This window comes from Lontra canadensis, unplaced genomic scaffold (genome assembly GCF_010015895.1).
Source record: "Lontra canadensis isolate GAN:19392208 unplaced genomic scaffold, GSC_riverotter_1.0 scaffold112, whole genome shotgun sequence".
Lineage (NCBI taxonomy): Eukaryota > Metazoa > Chordata > Mammalia > Carnivora > Mustelidae > Lontra > Lontra canadensis.
In genome coordinates, this window is record NW_022631106.1 from 1,104,823 (window position 1) to 1,124,604 (window position 19,782).

The window sequence follows — 19,782 nt, forward strand, 5'->3', positions numbered from 1 at the left end:
GTATACATACGCCACAGTTTATGAATTCAGCAAAAACCATTTTCTAAGTGGAGCAGGAGAAAGCCCGTGGGCTCTCTCCTTCACGTAAGCGAACGGGTGCCTTCACCCACTCACCAGTCACCAGGCCCTGCTCTTACTGGGTGCCAAGAGCAATCACAAATGGGCAGAGAGGAATGGTTCCAGGGTGGTAAAAAGGCATACGCAAAGGAGAGGCAGGGCCAACGTGCTGCTGGTTCCGAGGTCAGGAGGTGTAAGAAGGCTTTAGAGAGAAGAGGTTTCGCAGCGAACGTTCCAGGAAGATGGGACTGAGAATTTCCAGAGAAGCATGGCGGAGAGGCCCCTGCTGGGTGTGGAGGGAACAAATGAAGTGATGGCTGGTGATGTCTGTCAGGAAGATGTCCCTTAGTTCAGCACTTTGCAGTGGCCAGCCCGCTGGAGGCGGCCTGGCCGGCCAGGCGGCTGGCATCCTCCTTCCCAGGTCTGTACCCAGCTGTGGGGAAGGGGGAAGCCCAGCCAGCAGTGTGTCTCCCTGGGAAGCCACAGAATGACCGTGTTGAAACAGATCCACCGTAGGGCTTCTGAAATGTCTGCGTCCTCCTGCCATATACGTTGGTCTCCCAAGCCAGGCCTCTGAACAGTTGGTGTATCCCACCTTCCTGCAGGGTGGACAGGCCCTGCAGCTGGGGAGGGGGGCAGGGCCAACACCAGCAGTGAGCCATGGCGCCTGCCTTCTGCCTTCTCTCTGCGTCTCCTCCAGGACTCCCACTTTTCCCTCTGCCCCGTTTAGCACTCGTGAGCGAGGTCCTCCTGGTCGTGAGTCATTTGGCAAGGAGACATGGTGACACTCAGTGACCCTGGTCACTGAGTCTTTGTGTTGAGCAAGGGCCTTCACCTTCTGTGCCTGCCTTCGCCCGGGCCGAGTCACCCCAACCTTTGGATCCATTCACGCCACAGTCTGGCAGAGGGCAAGGTCACTAAATCCATATGAGTTGGGATCTTGCCAAGAAAAACGAGAATTCCTTACCTTGTATTTGCTGCTGGGTACTTTGTACTTTGTCTGCCAGGGTCAGGCTTGTCCGGTATTCCATCAGCCGGCCAGTGCTTGCTGAATGCCCACTGTGCACCAGTTGGTGGAAAGATGAGTGTGAGACGGTTGTGCCTTGAAAAGCATGCAGTCTGGGCGTGCATGCGAAGAAATAAGCATAAGAAATGGTGGGACAGGAGTGTGTCAGGCGAAGACCGGGGCCCCAGGAGGGAATGGTTGGTCATACCAGGGTATATTAGGAGCGGCAGAAGGTAAGTAGTAATTTGGGGTGGTCTTGGGGGTTTATGTGCAGGGGTGGGGGATGCATTCCAGGCAGGAGGAACAACCTTGAACAAGGTCAGCAGTCGGAAACAGGAGGTTGGGTGTGTCTGCGGCGGCTGTGGTGTCATAGTTCGGGCTACTCTAACAGAATGCAGACTAGGAGGCTCAAACACAACACATGTTCATTTCTCACAGCTCTGGAGGCTGGAAGTCTGAGATCAGGGCACCAGCGTGCTTGGGTTATGGGGAGGACCCTCTTTTGGGTTGCAGGCCGCTGACTTCTTGCTCTCATCACATGGCGGAAGGGGTGAGGCCGCTCTCTGGGGTCTTTTTAATAAGGCTACAAATCCCTTTCATCACCTCCCACAGACAGACCCCTGCCTCTCATACCCATGACCTTGGACACTAAATTTTCCACATAGGGACTGGGGGCCAGGGCACAAACATTCAGCCTGTAGCACATGGTGAGTGTCAAGGATGGCCCAGTGACAGGGATGGAATCCTGGTGGGGCTGGTGTGGAGCACCAGGAGTCTGGACATCAATCACCCTGTAGCACTGGGGACCCTGAAGGTTGAAGTGGTGGAGTTCTGGAAGCATCGCCCTGGGAGCAGGGCGCAGGATGTGTTAAAACAAACTGGAGGCAGGGAGGCTGCTGTGGCCATCCACTCGGGAGGTAAAGCCTGAAATGAGGGAGGCAGAGAAGGGGAAGGGAAGTGTCGAGGGCACCGTCATCAGTTGGCTGTTGGGGCATGGGGCAGGAGAGAGCTGGGGTTCTATCCCTACAGCCCCTCCAGTGGGTTCCTCCTGAGTACTATTCCACCTGTTGTGTGTGAGTACTTCGGGGGACACGAAGGTGAGAGAGCAGGCTTCTGCCCGTAAGGAAGCAGCAGTCCAGGATAGCACTCTCTAGTCAGGGCTGTGCGTGAGTCACATGTGACGGAAACACAGCTGAGACTGACTTGACCCAAAACGGGGTGGGGTGTTAAGGGTTCGAGTGCTGGGACGTTTCAGGGGGTAGAGCCTCGGACAGGTACTCAGGCAATGTCGTTAGGGATCTGCCCTCTTCAGTCTGGTCTCATCTTGACTCTAGATTTTTTTTTTTCCATGACTATGAACTTATTCAGTCTTTTCCTGGCCTTAAAAGAATCCAAAACAGATGCAAATATAGTTGTTTTCCTTTATGGCGCTCCCTGCTAAAGAGCATAATAGTGGCTTCTTGGTTTTTGACCCTTTCTTTGGTGCATGTTGTTCTTGTTTGGGGGAGTGTTGTTTTTTTTTGTTTTTGTTTTTGTTTTTGTTTTTGTTTTTGCTTTAGAGCAATGATTTTACTTTATTTTATTTTAAAAAATTAATTGTGGTAAAAAACAATAAATAACAAAACTTTGTAAGCATGTGCCAGTGTACGGCTCAGTCACGTGAACTGTATTCACGTTATGTAGCCTTATTTTAAGGCAGGTTTTCCCTAACAGTCACAGGCTAACCTCCTCCCAGCTTCCCAGCCCCAGTGGAAAGAGTACACTTCCGGGGCCCCGTGCTCATCCTTAGCCAGTCCCTGTGGCCCTGGTGATGGCTCTGCCCGGGAGCTGGAGTGGGGTCCTTGCACTCAGATGCTGCAGGAGGGCCCCTCACGGGGAAGGCGAGGTGTTGGGGCCGGAGAATGGAGTGGGTTCCTGGAGGGCAAAGGCAGCGGCTGTCCGCTTCCCGCAGGCCGACCCGCGCATGGGTAACTTAGGCGAGGTCGAAACTGGTTCTGTGGAAGGGTGCCACAGTGCCACTGTGCAGTGCGGCCCTGCTCCAGCTTCTGTCGTGTGCAGATACTAGGGACCGCAGTGGTGGTGCAGAAAGGCTCATGATTTGCTTTCAGGGGGCGGGGGAGCGGGGACAGCGTGGGGAGAAGAGCTGGGTGTCAGCGCCCGCAGTGCAGCATAGAGATGCTGAGTGCAGGGCAGTGGGTGTCTCTGTCCAGCGCCTTGGGAGGAGGGTCAGGAGTGGTTCCTGCAGGAGCCGGCCTGGAAGGGTAGGCAGCAGTTGCACATGGGGGTGCCATGGTGTGGTTCCCTGTGCCGGGTTTGGGGGTGCCCGCTGACAGCCCGCAGCTTGACCCCAGCCACTGCCCGTACCACCGCTTTAGCCTCCTCCTTCCCTGCCGTGGACCTTGCCCCCCACTGGCTGCTCCTGAGCCTGGGTTTCTGGGGGTGAGCTCACCCTCGGGCCCGTGGACAGGGCCCGTGGGCAGGGCCTGGGGTGGGGGGGCGGGTGGGGGGGCGGGGCAGGGCAGGTCTGAGGTGCCGTCCTCCTCCCGCAGGCCTCTCCCTGGAACGCCTGCCCAACTCCATAGCTTCCCGCCACCGCCTGACCGAGAGGGAAGAGGAGGTGATCACCTGCTTCGAGAGAGCCTCCTGGATTGCTCAGGTGTTCCTGCAGGAGTTGGAGAAGGTGAGCTGGGACCACCGTGTTCTGCTTCTGGCTGCCTCCATGGAGCGCCTGTCACAGCAGGCCCCACACTAAGCTCATGGCTGGCCCTTGTGCGCCTTGGAGAAAGGCACCTTCTCCCACTCTGGTGCCCCTCCGCCTCAGTGGTTGGAAAGCTCATCACGGTAGACCTATTCCATCGCCTCCAGGAAATAGATTGACTAAATGAGCCTGCACCAGGGGGCCCAGAGCCTCCTTGGCAAGCTTGACTCGGACACCCAAATGTGACAGCCTATCTGCACCTGTTAAACTTACATAACCCTCACCACAGCTCTGTGAAGTAGGTATTGTGTTTATCCCCATCTAGTAGATGAAGTTTGTTTTTTTTTTTTTTAAGATTTTTAATTTATCTGACAGGGAGACAGAGATAGCAAGAGAGAGCACAGGCAGAGAGCAGAGGGAGAAGCAGATTCCCCACTGAGCAAGGAACCCGATGCGGGACTCGATCCCAGGACCCTGGGATCATGACCTGAGCTAAAGGCAGACGCTTAACTGACGGAGTCCCCTGGGCGTCCCAAGTGGATGAGGTTTAGAGAGATGAAACCCTTTGCTCACCACAGTACAGGTGCGGTGGCCTGGTCCTTGCAATCAGGCGTCCTTCCCTGCCCTCAGGTGGCGGGAAGCTCCCTGCTCGATCCCCTCGGGATGGGGAGGCCTTGCAGCCCATGGTTGGAGCCTTTCAGAGACCAGCAGAAGCCAGTCAGCGGGGGTCTGGGAGTTGTCAGCCTCCCCTTGTCCCCACTCCCCCTTTTGGGAGCACTTGTGGTGTGGGCAGTATGATGTGATGTGACCCTGGTTCTTCCCTTCTGGGGAGCTCTTTGTTTAAAGGGAGGAGGATAGACAGCTCTGTTTCACAAAAATACTGCAAATGGTCCCCGAGTTCCTGCTTTTGTGTTGGGCGGTCCACAGTCATTCTCGAATTCAGCCCTCACACCCCTGGCTGGGAGGGGCCCTGTTGTTCCTGTTTCCCCGAGTGAGAAACTCAGACTTGGGGAAGGGTTCAGCAGCTTCCTGGAGTTCAGATAGTTGCTAAGGGGCTTTGGCAGGACTGGAACCCTGGGAGTGTGGCTCTGATCTCTTGTCGGGGAGAATTCGGGGGTGGTGCCCAGGCATTCTGTTCAGTAGATGGTTAATAGGGGCTAGAAGGCAGGCTAGTGGGGTCCAGGGTTGGTGTCCTGAAGGAGGAGGTGCTCGGGAGCTGAGAGGCAGAGCCCGGAGACATTTGACCCTCACCTGCTTTGGCAGGTGCCAGAATGTCAACCCAGCACCTGTCTTGTGACAGGCCCTTGTGGAGGAGTCATCCTTGGGCCAGGCTGAATTCCCCCACAGCGGGCTTTCTCAGCCCCAGCATTCTCGACATGGGGACCAGACCAGTCTTTGCCATATGGGGCTGCCCAGGGTGTTATAAAATGTTCGGCAGCATCCCCGGCCTCTACAGATGACAACAGCCAAAACGGGGTGGTCACCAAAAATGTCTCCAGATATGCCAAGTGTCCCTGGAGGGTAAAGTCACACCCCTGTTGAGTGTCACTACCCTAGCATCCCTTTGCTGGGTTGGATTTTAGGAGGAAGGGAGAAGTGACTGGGGTACACGGGGAGCACTCTAGCGGCATTCCCTGGAAGAAGTTGGCTGGGAGGCTTGGCGTGCTTGAGTTGACCTCTGTCAAGGTCACATGGATGCCGGCTAGACAGCAGCGTTTTAGGAGCCCTTCCTACTGGAATTGCATATGGTTTGGAGAAAACGGCCGTGGAATTCAGTCGGGAGTTGCGATGATGGGCTGTAATGGTGTGCAGGGCTGAAATCAGGGCCCTGTGGCAGTGGGCAAACAAATGGGCCTTGGGAGCTACTTATCTCGGGTCGGGGGACGGCAGGCCGTGAACCCAGTGCATTCTCAGAAATGCTGTGTGTCCCTCCTAACACCCAGCTCCAAGCTCCAAGGAACTAAAGAAGCTCTCTTAAAGGTAAGGTGGATGGCTCATTGACTTGTTTCTTGGATCAGGGAAGGGAGGTAACAAGGGGCAGGCAGGCCTATCTCTATGGGACTGGGTGACCCTCTTAGAGCTGAGGCTTGAGGACTATTCAGTTAATAACGCAACTGCTGCTCAGGTTTTCCTGGAACCTGGGGTCTTTGCCGTTGGGCTATTCTGACATTCCATGGCTACATGGTAGGGTCAGTGCCTGGTGTATGGTAGGCCTTCAAGGGTTTGTTGAATGAGTAAACCAAGAAGTTGTAGAAATAGCCTGAGCCTGTAAGTGGCCAGACTGAAGTTCGAGGTCTAGGTGTGCGCTGGCTTTGTGACCTCAGCCACATTCTGAGCCTCAGTTTCCACATCTATGAAATGCAGAGAAAACCAGCTTTGCAGGGCTATTGTGGGCATCAGCATTTGGATGAGGAGAGCATGTTTCAGACGTATGTTAAACGAAGGCCAGTTAGGTTGGGTTTGGTCTGAGAACGGCACAGGGCATGCCTCTGAGGTGTCTAGGGACGTGGTCTGGTGATGGGGCCACCGTATCCGCCAGGGCTTTCACCCCAGCCCCTCTGACGGAGAACTCCGAGACAGTGGCTCTCTCTGTGTTCCCTTCCCAGATCACAAGTAACACCACGTCACGGCATCTGAAAGGCTCTCACCCAGTCGACTATGAGCTCACCTACTTCCTGGAAGCTGCCCTCCAGAGTGCTTATGTAACAAACCTGAAGAAGGGGTAGGTCGCTGGCAGCTGAGTGGGACCTGGACGTTTCTCTCGGGGCCAGGATGCTTCTGACACTCATCATGTTACATCAGGCCTCTCTGATCTGGGTGTGTGTGGTGTGTGCTCTCTCCAGAGGATTAGTGGGGGCTGGTGTGTTCCCATATTGTCAGGCTGAGGTAGGCAGAGGTACACACCTGGGGAGGGGGACAGTCCTGCCCCAGCTGGACCCCTGGCCTGGAGGAGGCCTGTACGCCCCTTCTCTGTCTCCATTCTCCCCTCACTGTTAGATAAGGGGATACTGCTTGATTCCTTGTCTTCTGAGTGGTAAAAACAGGGTGGAAGGATCCCCACCAGGACAGGCTGTCACCCAGCTCCCAGGTGAGAATACCTCCCAGAGCTCCGGATCCATCTCAGCTGCTTGGAAAGTCGGAGGCATTGTTACCATTTATTTGTAGTATTGTTCGTGGCAGGCCACAGCTGGGTAAGCTGCTGGCCCAGGCTTGGACACCTTTTGTGTTTGTTGTTTCAGTGTTTCTAGCGTCAGGCCAGGGAGGCAGTGGTGTCCCTGTTTGGGACACGTGGACCAGGAGGCCCAGAGAGCCCAGGCGGCTTGTCCTCTGAGGATGGGGCTGGCCCAGAGCCCTGGGCTCCTCAGCCCACCCTGTGGCTGGGAAGGTGCAGGACCGGAGGACATGCCGGGACCCCGGGAAGCACGCTGCCCCCGTTCCACTTCCACCGTGTGTGCTCTTCTTTCCTATTTTGGTTGCTAAGCTTCAGTTTCGGAGACACAGCGGTCTGGTGGGCTGGTTCCTGTTTTTGCTCCCCAGGCAGCTGCCGCTTGGCTCCTTCCCCTAGCTGCAGGCAGCCCCTGCTCCTGCCCCTGGTCCCCCCCGCCCCTGCCCTGGTGGTGGGGGGCACCCTTGGGTCTGCAGGTGCTGCTCTCGGTGGTGAGGGAAGATGTGACGAGATGCTCCTTCGGTAGAACCTTTGCAGCATTGTCTGCTGCTGCCCGTGTTTGCCAGTAAAGTTTTATTGGCACACAGCCACAGTGCCGTTGACATACTGTGTCTCACCCAGAGTGGGGTGGATAGCAGATCCTGAAATGCGGACTCCCCGGCCCTTTACAGAAATGTGTGCTGAGTGATGCCTGCTGTGTGTTTAAGAGGCCGTCCCTCCCAAGGCCTCCTGTAGGCGTGCAGGGTAGAGGTGCTCCTCTGTGTGGTACCCCCTAGGAGTCGGTCTTTGGAAATCCCGTGTGCCCTTCAGTCTGGCGTTTAACACGTATTCATTGTGCCATCCATGCTGATCTGTGGGAGGCCTTTGCTGGCACTTCGCCTCGTGTGTGTTTGGTCCTCCTGGCAGCCCTCTGTTAGGGGCTGTTGTTGCGTCCCCGTTCTGCGGGGCGGGGTGGGGGGGTTGGGGGGAGGAGAGGCACAGAGAATGTAAGTGGCCTGTCCTGGGCAGAGCCAGGATTACGCATGCAGGACCCCCCTGCGCTCCTGCCCGTGAGGCTGCTTTGCCCGCAGCAAGAAACGGGGGGGGGGGGTAATGTTCCCCTGCTCCTGCCGCGGGGGGGCTCTGCCTCCTGTGCTCCTGCCTGTGCCTTTGCTCCAAGTGTGCTCTGGGCTTGGTAAGTGTGGCCTCTGCTTCCAGTTTGAAGCAGGGTGCCCTGGCATCTGGAGGTCACCAAGGCTGGCCCCAGGACCGTGAGACCACCCAGCAACCCTGGGAGGGTTCCTCTTCTACCCTCCCACCCCTGGCTCCGCTTCCTCAAGCAGGAGGCTTCTGTTTGTCCTGTATCTGGGGCGGGCATGAGGGTCCAAGGAGAGGCAGGAATGAACAGCACCTTGAGTACTGCGCTTAAACCGCAGGGGGTGTTGCTGTGAACCCCCTCTCCCCTGCAGTTCCCTCAGGGCTGCCTGCTCCCCTTCCCCAAACTACACTTGCTGCAGGTGTTTCAAGGTTAAGGTGACTGTCAAGGACAGCCGGCCAGGGGGCTGGGTAGGGGAAGGAGGGCAGTTATCAAGCACCCGCTGTGTGCATGTGCTTAGAGGGGACAGTGTCCTGTGAAGGGAGTCTGGTAACCCCAGGTCACTCGAGAGGGGACAGAGCCTCAACAAGGTACAGTAACTTGCCCTGCCTCACCCACTGGGATCCAGTTTTGGTTCTGAGTAGCCTCGAAACCCGTGGAGTTTCCAGTGGGGTGGGGTGGGGGTGTGTGGGGGAAGGACAGGGCCCTGGTGGTGGTTGGACTGATGGTGGCTACGCTGACTCAGGGCTCTCTCCGCTCCTCTGGGACCCTGAGTCACCATTCACAGTGGGTGGCTCCTCTTCCCGAAGCTGGTCCCACCCCTCCCGAGTGGGCCTCTTCCTCCCTGTCTGTGTTCTGCCCACTCTGGCTGTGTGTGTGTGTGTGTGTGGCTCCGCCAGCGGCGGACAGAGATTTAACCAACCCTCACCCCTCTAGGAGAGCCCTAGTAGTCCCAGTTACTGTTTTGGTCCTGTTGCTCTGCTCACCACCCTGCTTCCTCCTTCCTTTTGAAGCACAGATTTTCATTCTGAAAGACAGGACGCTGACTCTTCTCCCCTCCCACCGCCCCCCTGTGCCTCCCAAATAAAGAGCAATGGAAACTGAATCATTTCTTTCCAAGCAAACAGCCCAAACATTTGAAAGCTTGAGCGCTGAGCAGCACTCCCCAGGACGTGTGGTCAACCACTGCAGCCCCTTCGTCTGTTTCCTGTGCCCACGTCTAGCCCAGAGGTGGCCCGGGAATGTGAAAGATATTTTTAAAGCCAGGGTTGTGGCCCCTTGTGCCCGGCTGGACTTTAAATAATTTCTTTCCCCCTTTTCTCTTAACAGTAGCTAATGCTTCTTGAATACTTACTGCCTGCCAGGCAGAGTCCCATGAAGAACTACTAATGTCCCCGCTTCCTGAAGAAAGGAGAGGGGGAATAACTTGCCCAGAGCCAGCAAGCCTGGAGTTGAGCGAGGTCTGTGCCCCCACAGTCCCGGGCCTTGCCTACCACCCGCCACAGTGGTGTGGGCTCTCGTAATTACTCATTATGGTCTTCAGGTCAGAGTTCTATCTTCCTAGATGAATCACCAGTTCCAATGGTTTTATATATATATTTGTTATTGTTAGGAAGTTTAAAAAAAAGGGCACCTCAATCCAGGTTTCTCAGGTACTGACCTGTTCACATCGTGAGCCAGTTACCAGGACGTCGCAGGCTTTAGCAACATCCCTGGCCTCCGCCCACTAGCTGCCAGCTCTTCCTGCCCCAAGTGTGACAACCAAAAATGTGGCCAGACGTTGATAAATGTCTCGGGTGGTAGAGGGTGAAATCACCCCCAGCTGAGAACCACTGCCTTAGCCTGAGGTGTGAGAAACAGAGGTTCAGGGCTACAGTGGGACTCCCATGACTGACTTTGTGTCTTCTCCTCCAGGGCAGCTCTGAAAAGCCTTTTAAGGGCTTCAGAGTCATTTCCTATTGGTTAAATCCCCCCTACTTCACCTGGGGTTCTTAGGGTGTTTAGGAAGGTGGTAAAACCCTTGCCCACATAAAGAGAGGTCGTAGCCCAGTAAGGGGGAGGGACTAAGGAACAAATACCAGAGAACAGCCCAAGCGTTCATTTCACAGGTAGCCTCTGAGAACCCACCGTGCCGTGCCCCAGGCACCCCACCTGACTCATGGGGGTTGAAGCTGGGAACAAGACGAGCTCCCCTCCTTAGGGACCTTCCATCCCAGCACAGAGCAGACAGTCAAGCAGCCAGTTATAGCCATCAGACATTGCTGGATACTAGAGAGGGAAGGGAGGCAGGGAGGTGGGGGTGCTGCTGGGATACGGTGGGCTCTTGGGGACCAGGAGCTTCTCAGTGTTAGAAGACTTCCCTTGGGGCCTGAGGAGCAAGGGAAGGTGGTGGGACCTGCTTCTGGGCAGAATCCCAGAGCTGGGGCCCATTTCCATGTGGGCCCTGGGTGGACTGGGGGTGCTCCACTCCTGAGGACAGATGGCCACAAGCAGTGCCTGCTCCCAGAGTCCAGCCTCGTCCTTCCATGTGAGGATATGACAGGATTTAGAGGGTGCGGTGTTCTCCACTGTACAGAACGGGAGTGCAGGCATTGCTCGACCTCCAAAGCTCTTTTATTCTGGGCTGTGGTTAAACCTGGGCCTAAGTATTTTAGACTTAGTAGGGTTTTTTGTTTGTTTGTTTGTTTTATTTTGCTGTTGTTGTAAAGATTTTATTTATTTATTTGACAGGCAGAGATCACAAGTAAGCAGAGAGGCAGGCAGAGAGAGAAGAGGAAGCAGGCTCCCTGCTGAGCAGAGAGCTTGATGTGGGGCTCAATCCCAGTACCCTGGGATCATAACCTGAGCTGAAGGCAGAGGTTTTAACCAACTGAGCTACCCAGGCGCCTCTGGACTTAGTAGGTTTGAGGGACACTCATTTTTCTCTAGAGGCCTTGCCCTATTGATCCATTGTTCATTCCTGTCACTTGCCCTGTAGCTGATGACAGGGTTCCTAACTGACCTGGAACTGAAAGTACGGGACCTGAAAGGACAGTTATGAATTGAGAGAGGCCCCTTCCAGAGGGCAGGGATCTGAGACCCTCAGTTCAATTCCCCTCACTGCCACCAGAGGGCAGCCGTGGACTCTGATCGGAGCTTTGTTCCAGGTAGTTCCTCAGGCGCCAGCTGCCAGGAGAGGGCACCTTTCTAATGTGTTCTGGTGGCTGCGGACAATGGGGCGGGGCCCAGAGCCCGAGCTATGGGGGAGGTTTGGTTCTCCTCTGCATGAAGCAGCTCCAGGGGTGAGACATGAGGGAAGCCCAGGACAGTGCAGTAGCAGGAAGGTCGACTGTCCCTGTCTGGGGCCCTGACCTCACTAGGACCCTAGCCTCTGGGCAGCTCCCCAAAACGAGAACATAAGCCACAGGCTTCTTCCCTCAGAGTGGGCAAGGGGCCATGCTCTTTGGCATGGTTTTCCCCTTCCTTCTGCCTAGACCTGCAGAGCCTCTTCTTGGCTCTGGGCTGAGAGGGACCCTGAGCCATGTGTATTGAACCAGGTGGGCTGGATGTTTCGTTCACGTTAAAAAAAATTTTTTTTTTTTTTTAATTACTAAAGCAATATGTGCTCACTGTACCAAAACCAAACAATAGGAAGGGAGTGTGTGTGTGCTTTCTGAGGGAGTTTCCTGGGGCTTGGCAGAGTGTTCAGCCTTATAAAAGCTCTCTCCCTCGCTGAGGGGTGTGGGTATGTGTGCGTGTGTGTGGGTGTGCAACTGCCACACGCTTCACCTTGCCAGTGAGATGCTTAGCTGAGAGGCAGTGAAAGCTGCCTGGGCTGCAGATGGCTGTGGGGGAGGGGCTTAGAAGGCCCCGCCTCCTGTGCGTCTGCCCCCACCCCACCCTGTGAGGGGTGCGTTCATCAGCTCCTATTTTGGGTTTTGCGATTTTTGCCTTGTAGCAGCCCCCCACTGTCTGCAGTGCTGGGAAAGGCAGGAGACAGACTTCACTAAGGGGGATTCAGGGGCCAGAATCCAACATGGAAGCCCCGGAGAGCCTCCTAGTGACCTGTGTCACTCTTTGGGGCACAGGGAGACCTCTGAGGCCCACTGAAGAGGACACACTCTCCCAGGCTCTCTTAAAGCACAGCCTGTATTTATTGTTAGTACTCACTACCGGTCCTGCGCCTCGCTGGGCAGGAAAGATCTCTTTGCCCGGATGTCCTTAGTGCCCTGCAAGGGAAGCGTTTTTCTGGCTTTTTCTGGGACTTGGGGCAAAGAGGAGAGCTTTAGTTTTTGAAACTGATGCTATGGGTGCGTGGCAGGAGTGAACAGCCTGCTAAGTATTTGAACTTCACCTGACTTTGTCTCTTTATTCAACCCTCCTGCTATTGGGATCTGCCAACTGGCTGTCCTCTTCTGGGTCCCTGACCAGAAACCTCTTCTATGCCATTAGTGCCAGCCCTGAAATGGGGGCTTCTGGCTGGGGTTCCCTGCCCCAGTGGCTCTTTAGATTCCATTCAGCCGTAAACTTCACGCAGTTTTTTCTTCTCTGTGTCAGATCAAACCAGACCAAAAAGCAAAACAAAACAATATTTGTTGAGGACCTACTGGATGCAAAACACTTTGCTAAGCTCTGAATAAATCAGGAGCGTGTCTGATTTAACAGACTGTGAGTTCCTTAAACCTGCGGGGCCATGAACGAGCTATTTGTTTCCTCATTCTATCTCTGTATTCATTCCACGAGTGTTCGTTGAATGTCTCTTGTCAACAGGGCTGATGACCAGCCAGACACTGGGTACGCAGTAGGTACTTTGGAAAGATGAGTCACTTAGCTGAATTTCAGGAGCCCTAGAGTTCACACAGCCAGGAAAGGAAAAGTATAACCCTGCCAGGTCAAAAGACAAGCATTGTCTTTCTCGGGAATCTCTTTAGTTTAAAGGGAGAGAAGTCTGAAGCCTTGGTGCCTGTGATAAGCCCGCCTCTCTCCTTGGATAAGCAATGGCCTGGAAAGGCCAGTGTCTGCCAGGCTCTCATTTTCCCTTTGGAAAATGGGAGTTTATTTATTCCACAGTGATTTCTTGAGTGCCTCCTGTGTGCCAAGCATTGTGCTGGTCGCTGGGAGAACAAAGCCTGCCTTACCAGCCTCATTGGAAGCTGTGAAGACTGAGTAGACAGACTACTTCAGAAAATTTGCCCACTGCCTGCTGCTGACGAGGGGGTTGCGAGGGGCTTGTCATCTCCTTGCATCTCCCACCTGGAGGCTTCTTGATGACCCATCCCTGCCTGCACATCTCTGTCTCTCTGTTCCCGGCCAGCCAGGCTTGACTTGAGTTGGGGGATCGATGGCTTCCTGGCTTCTCCACATGCAGCCTCATTCTGGGCCAGGGTTGGTCTGAGGCCCTGTTTGGATATTGTTAAAAGTGGCAGCTCTGCTCTGAAAGGTCAGCATGAGAGACCAAAAACAAAGAGATCTTTCAAGCCGCCCTCTCATGGGGCTGGGCAGAGCCCCAGCTCTACCTGGCATTGGGAGCTTTCGCTCAGGCTGGTGGGAGAAACCCCGCCTGATTTCCCATTCCCTGGAGGCATAAACTGAGGCAAAGGGGTGTTCCCGACATCTCAGAAGAGATCAGGGCCAGCAGGAACCCCAAATCTCTCCCCATACAGCCTTGGCCACCGGAGCCTCTCTGTTGGTTTTTCTCTTTATGGGCATTCCATAAAAATTGGGATTTACCCAAAAGATGCCTGAGGGTGATTACTTGCTTTGCGAAAGGATTTCTGGGAGCTGATTTAGATGCCAGAATCCCTTACGGATTTGGAAATAGTAAAATTACACAACTTTTGGGACAGGGGATCTTGTGAAAATGCAGTTCTGAATCCTTCATTGTGTGTATGTGTGTGTATCGGGGGAGGCATAGTCCCTGGGCATCTGCATTTCTCTGCACCCCGTAGGCGATGTCAGTGCGTGGTCTGGTTGCCCTCTCCTCATGCTGATGATGCGGAGACTAAAGGCAGAGAGAGGACAGTCCTTGAGGTGGAGTGGGAGAAAGAGACCATAGTCCCTCTTGGCTCTGGGCTCCTGGTAGCAGCCTAAGTTGGGCTGCCAGGGAGGAAGCTGGCAGGGAGCCCACAGAGTGGAAAATCACCCACAGGTCCCGGGAGCCATGGGCTGTCTCTGGGCCCTAAGGCTCTGGGGCAGTCCCAGGGCCCAGCCCCTTGGCCCAGCCTGTGGCCATTGGCCCAGCTGCCAGGGCATCACTCCCCTGCAGACTTCCCAGAGCCAGCCATTTCTTCTCTTTTCTGGAAGCCCATGAAGTCTGTCTTGTTGCTCTTTCCTGATGGCGGCTGGTGCTGGGCTGTGCCCTCAGCTGGCCTGACCTCTGGCCAGCTGTCCAACTCTCAGTTCTTTTCTTATTTATTTACTTATTTATTTATTGAGAGAGAGAGAGAGAGAGAGAGAGAGAGCATGAAAGGGGAGAAGGTCAGAGGGAGAAGCACACTCCCCTCGGAGCCGGGAGCCTGATGCAGGACATGATCTCGGGACTCCGGGATCGTGATCTGAGCTGGAGGCAGTCGCTCAGCCACCTGAGCCTCCCAGGTGCCCTCTGGATTCCTTTCTAAGGCAGAGACCTCAGTGGGACTGGAGGGCCTCTGCTACAGGCTCCTCCTGCTTGGGCTCCTGGGGACTTGCAGTCTATCCCTGCGTGTGGTGTGTCTCCCAGGGAAGTCCTGTGTGTGTGTGTGTGTGTGTGTGTCCCCTGTGGGGGCGGGGCTTGTGGGAGGAGACAGGTGGACACAAGGCTGGGAGATCCCCTCAGGCCCCTCAGGTTCTCTGCCCTCTACTCATTCACTCCTGGACTTCCAGGCAAAATAATGTGGCAAACTAAAACACAGTTTAAGAAGATCTTTAGGACCTAAAGTAAAAGGGGAAAGGAAAATACTACTATGTAGGGTGCCTGTCCCACATGCCCAGGTGTGTTTGGGCTGCACACACGTTCGCCTTCCTGACAGCACTATGAGCCAGTGAGGAATCCTCTTCCTGTGTGGGCAGGGAGACAAGGACTCCAAGTGGCTGCTACCCTTTCTCAGGATTGCAGATTTAGGATTTGGCTGAAAAGCTGGAGTTTCTGTGTCAGGGGGTCCCTTCTGGAAACTGGCTTCTTAGCACAGGAGTACTGGAAGACACGGAGCATCAACCATACTGGTGGTTTTCAAAACTGAATGTCCACGGTAACCCCCTGAAAGCTTGATAGAACCCAGATTGCTGGGCTCACCCCAGAGCTTCTGATCCAGCGGGTCTGGAGTGGGGGGTGTCTGTGTATGTCAGAGTTAGCATTGTTATTAAGTTTCCAGGATGCCGATGCTGCTAGTCCAAGGACCACACTTGGAGAACCTGTGGTCCAATCTTTTGTGTCTCAAACTGTACCGCTGGTGATACACGAGGTGGTTTTGAGTGATACAAAGACTGACCTTTTGTAAGTACTTCTGTATTTAATCTCTACTGGCAAAAAAAGAAAAAAACTCGCTCTTGATTAAGATACGTCTGTGAAAAAAGAAGATGTAAGGAAAAGTGTTGGCTAAGTAAGACCATTGGTGGTGTGCAGCTGGGGGCAGAACTTGTGACCATGGTGTGCAGATGACAAGTCTGGGAGACGTTGTCCACCCTGAAGGCCTGGTTTGTTGGAGGAAGACACCGTGTACAGCCCACAGAGGTGACCCCTTCCTCAGGCTACTTTGTGCCGCAGCACCCAAACTTGAATTGTCACCCAGGGCACTTATGGTTCCCTGGCCTGTGAGCCCTCCTGGTTCTCCCAAAGCTCTGGACAGACTGGGAAAGTCACTGTGACTCTGACTCTGTCCCTGGGGTCTTTGTCTCCATCCTCAGCCCTGCGATGAGGGTCTGTATTTATAACGTTGGTAGTTGGCACATCTTTGCTTTCTTCTCTGAAACCAGAAGTTCCCAGAAGGCAGGGACTTGGTCTGCCTGTTTGTCCTTTCATGGCTCCAGACCCCAAAGCTCCCAGGAATCTCTTCTGTGCGTGAAAGATGGAGGAGGGGCACCTAGAGCTTTCCTGGCTGCCACCTTTGGCTTTTCACTTCTCTGTGATCTTCCATTTCTGAAATTCCTGACCTGGCGGCCTCTGCTCTCTGCTGTGGGCTGTGATCCAGGGAACTTCCAGAGCAAAGGAGAAGGGCAGGGCCCAAATATTTGCTGAGCACCTGTGTACCAGTAGCTGTGCTGGTGCTGAGCTTTGGGAGCAAGACAGGAGTCCTGTGAGGGCACAGCAAGACACTGTGCCCTCTGAGTGCACAGTGCACGATGGGTTAGCCCGTAAGTGGAAAATGACCACACAAGGTCATGCTTTGAAAGAGGAATTAACGGTGCAAGAGGGACGCAGGCCAGAGGGGTGAGAGTGTGGGGAGGGGTCTGGGAAGGCTGCAAGGAGGAAGTGTTATTGGAAAGGCTTTCTGAGATTGAGTGCAGAATGGCTGTTTAAGGCAGTAGGGAGAGTCTGTGCCAAGAGTTGACATAGGTGATATGGTGGGTTGTTCAAAAAGGACCTGAGTGGAAGGAGTCAAGATAGGTGAGAGGCGAGGGGCAGACCCATCAGCCCTGCGATGCCAAGATGAAGGCCTAGGCTGGATTCTGGGAGCCTTGGGGCTGCTAACAAAGGGGCCAGCCTTGCCTGGGGCAGGGGGAGGGAGGGTGGAGGGCAGGTGATAATAGATAACATTTGCATATTGGGCATACAGACCCCTCCAGGGGCCGTGGAGCAGTGTTTCAGACCTCAGGCCATAACCCACTTGTGGGCCGCAAGATCAGTTTAGTGGCTGCAACCAGCATTTAAAAAAAGAGGAACAGAGCAAGATGTCAAATTGGAAGTACCAGAGGGGACTGCATACAGTAGAGCTAAGTAGTAGGTCAAAAAACTTGCTTCCGTTTTATGTAAGGAAAGTATGTGCGTGCTGTATTATAACTTAAAATGTATTTTTTATTCTGGGTCATACTTTAAAAAGCTTGCAAGTTATTTCAGGGCCCAGAGGGCTGGCAGGGGTTGGGGGGAGTCGAGACTGGCCCTTGTGGTTATCCAGGCCCCTGGTGATGGAGGCTGGTCTAGGGCCCTGGTGATGGGCACTGAGAGGTATGGATGGACTCTAGCATTGACCAGGTGTACTGGGTGAAGATGGAAAATTTGAGGCTGATTCAAGTCAGAACGTCTGACACCAGCCAAGGTTTTAGGGAAAATGACGTCTTGTTTGAAATACTCAATCCTGGTCTCTTTCTGGTGGTCAACTGGAAGCCAGGGTTCTAGGGGGCTGTGGGGGAGAGGGATCCTTCCTGTGCTTTGATCAACAGTGTCCTGGGCTCCTAGGATCTTGATGTTATAGCTCTGACCTTTCATTCTAGTTGTGTGTTCTCAAGTAAAACTCAAATGGGCGGGCTCCTGCTTGTGTCTGCAGGTTTGATGATGATGTCTGTGGGAACTAGGCTGGGAATGACCCTGATTTTGCTGTCTTTCCCTTAGGAACATTGTGAAAGGGATGAGAGAGCTCCGGGAGGTCCTACGCACCGTGGAGACAAAAGCAACTCAGAACTTCAAAGTGGTAACACGGCGAGGCCTGGGGGCTGGGTGCTGGCTGTGGCGGGCTTATATGGCGGCCACTTTCAGTGGGAAACTACTGAAACACTAGCAGGCAGCCTCTGAATCAGGGATGACAGTATGTTACATGCTCATCCTCTCCCTGTCTGTGCTCATGGCAGACATTGTTAATCGATCTCTGCATTCTCTCCCACCAACCCCAGGAAGCACCCTCAGCATCCTTATCACAGCACTGCACAGAGCCCCTAGCGTTAGATCAGAGTAAAAATCTGATGTCATCCCTCCCTAGCAGGGTGGTAGGCTAACTCCTACGGATTGTTGTGTGTGTGTGTTTTTTTTTAAAGATTTTATTTATTGCACAAACAGAGATCACAAGTAGGCAGAGAGGCAGGCAGAGAGAGAGAAAGGGAAGTAGGCTCCCCGCTGAGCAGAGAGCCTGACGTGGGGCTCAATCCCAGGACCCTGGGATCATGACCTGAGCTGAAGGCAGAGGCTTTAACCCACTGAGCCACCCAGGCGCCCCAAGGGATTGTTTATGAACTTAATAAATAATCTGGATTCCTTTTCCTGTCCCAATTCAGGCCTAGCTTCTTAGGCTTTAATTCAGCCCAAATCAGAGCCACAGCTGTTTCTCATTCTAGAATTTGTGATTAAGGATCAAGAAGGTATCTGGTCAAGGGCGCTGCCTGTGCCAGTTGCTTCGTGCTCTGCGAGGGTGTGCTGAATACTCAGCGCTGTGCTGAGCTCTGTGGGGCCAGAGGAGGAGGAAACAAACCTTCCATCTAGGAGAGGACAGAAGATTAAGTTGAAGCCATCAAAGGCCAATAGAAGGGGGGGATGGGCTCAGTGCTGGAAACAGAACAGGGGCTCCTTGGCAGTGGAGTGGAGTGATGGGCCTCCGGAAGGGCAGCGCATTGCAGGGCAGGTGGATTTGGCTGGGTGCTGGGTGCGGGGCATTCTGGGTCTGAGTTCCTCCCTTTCTTCCAGATGGCGGCCAAGCATTTGGCTGGGGTCCTGCTACATTCCTTGAGTGAGGAGTGCTACTGGAGCCCCCTGTCCCACCCGCTACCTGAGTTCATGAGCAAGGAGGAGAACTCCTTCATCACACAGGCCCTGCGGAAACCTCACCTCTATGAAGGAGACAAGTAAGCTTGCTGGACCATGCTGGTCTCATGCCACACTTAGGGCTCTGATGTCCCCTCTCTCTGCCCTGCACTTACCTCCAGCTGCCTCCCAGCTCACTCTCATGCAGGCTCTTCAGTAGCCACAGGAGCCAAATAGACCAGGGAAGACAGTCTCCAGGATGGGGATTGAGAGGAACATCCTAGAAGGCATCCAAAGGTCAAATTATTTGGAGGTTGCCTGCCTTCCTACTCGTCTGCATATACCTTCTCTCTTATTTGTTTAATAATTGACGAAGGGATCTGAACAGCTCTCCCTTGCTCCTTGCCCTGGCTGTGTCATGCAGCCCTGGGTGCTGGAAGGGGCATGTCTTCCCCCAGAGCATCTGCAGTATTTCTGGCCCTGCTGGCCACTCTGGGGCTGGAGGAGGAGCTGCAGGTGGTATTTGGTGTCTGTGAATTATGCAGGAGGGGGTCACCTTACCAGGGCTGCTTCTGACTCCAGGGCAGAAGGGCCGCATGGCGGGCCGGCCGTGCTGCTTGGAGTGGCTTGTGCTGCAGCCGGGGCTGCCATTTGTGTCTTTCAGCCTCTACTGCCCGAAGGATAATATAGAGGAAGCCCTCCTGCTGCTCCTCATCAGTGAGTCCATGGTAAGCTCTAAGCCCTTCCTTTTCTGCCCTGGTGGGGTAGGGCCGCAGGGGCTTGGGCACTGGCTGCCAGGTCCTGGCCCAGCTCCTGGCCCAGCTCAGCCTCCCACGGACGTCCCTGAAGCAAGGTTCTTGTGTCTGCGCCCCCGCATGAGGGTGAGGCTCACTTCCTAGGTTTGGGTCTGGTGCACAAGCCTGTATTTGGGGGCCTGAGTTAGGAGTCCCCAACACCTCTTCTGGGACTACAAAGACAATTAGCAGCTCAGGGCTGCTGAGCACAGCGCTGTGCTGGTTCTGGGACTGATGTGAGGGATTGGAAGGAGCAGGTGCTTCCAGCTCTGCCACAGTTAGCTAACGGCCACGGGAAATTCTAACACCTCCGAGTTAAAACTCCCCTGTAAGTGTCTTCCCCTGCAAGATGGTGCACAGAGGTA

General features: G+C 54.4%; 1 protein-coding gene across 3 annotated transcripts in view; it reads left to right on the forward strand.

Moving 5' to 3' along the window:
- TTC7A (tetratricopeptide repeat domain 7A) overlaps positions 1–19,782 on the forward strand; it is a 114,465-nt gene that overhangs the window by 26,679 nt on the left and 68,004 nt on the right. For all 3 annotated transcript variants that reach the window (XM_032840300.1, XM_032840302.1, XM_032840303.1), the window contains 5 exons: positions 3,613–3,743; positions 6,368–6,483; positions 17,505–17,583; positions 18,567–18,724; positions 19,288–19,351. In XM_032840300.1, coding sequence (XP_032696191.1) covers positions 3,613–3,743; positions 6,368–6,483; positions 17,505–17,583; positions 18,567–18,724; positions 19,288–19,351 — 548 coding nt within the window. The remainder of the gene's footprint in view (positions 1–3,612; positions 3,744–6,367; positions 6,484–17,504; positions 17,584–18,566; positions 18,725–19,287; positions 19,352–19,782) is intronic.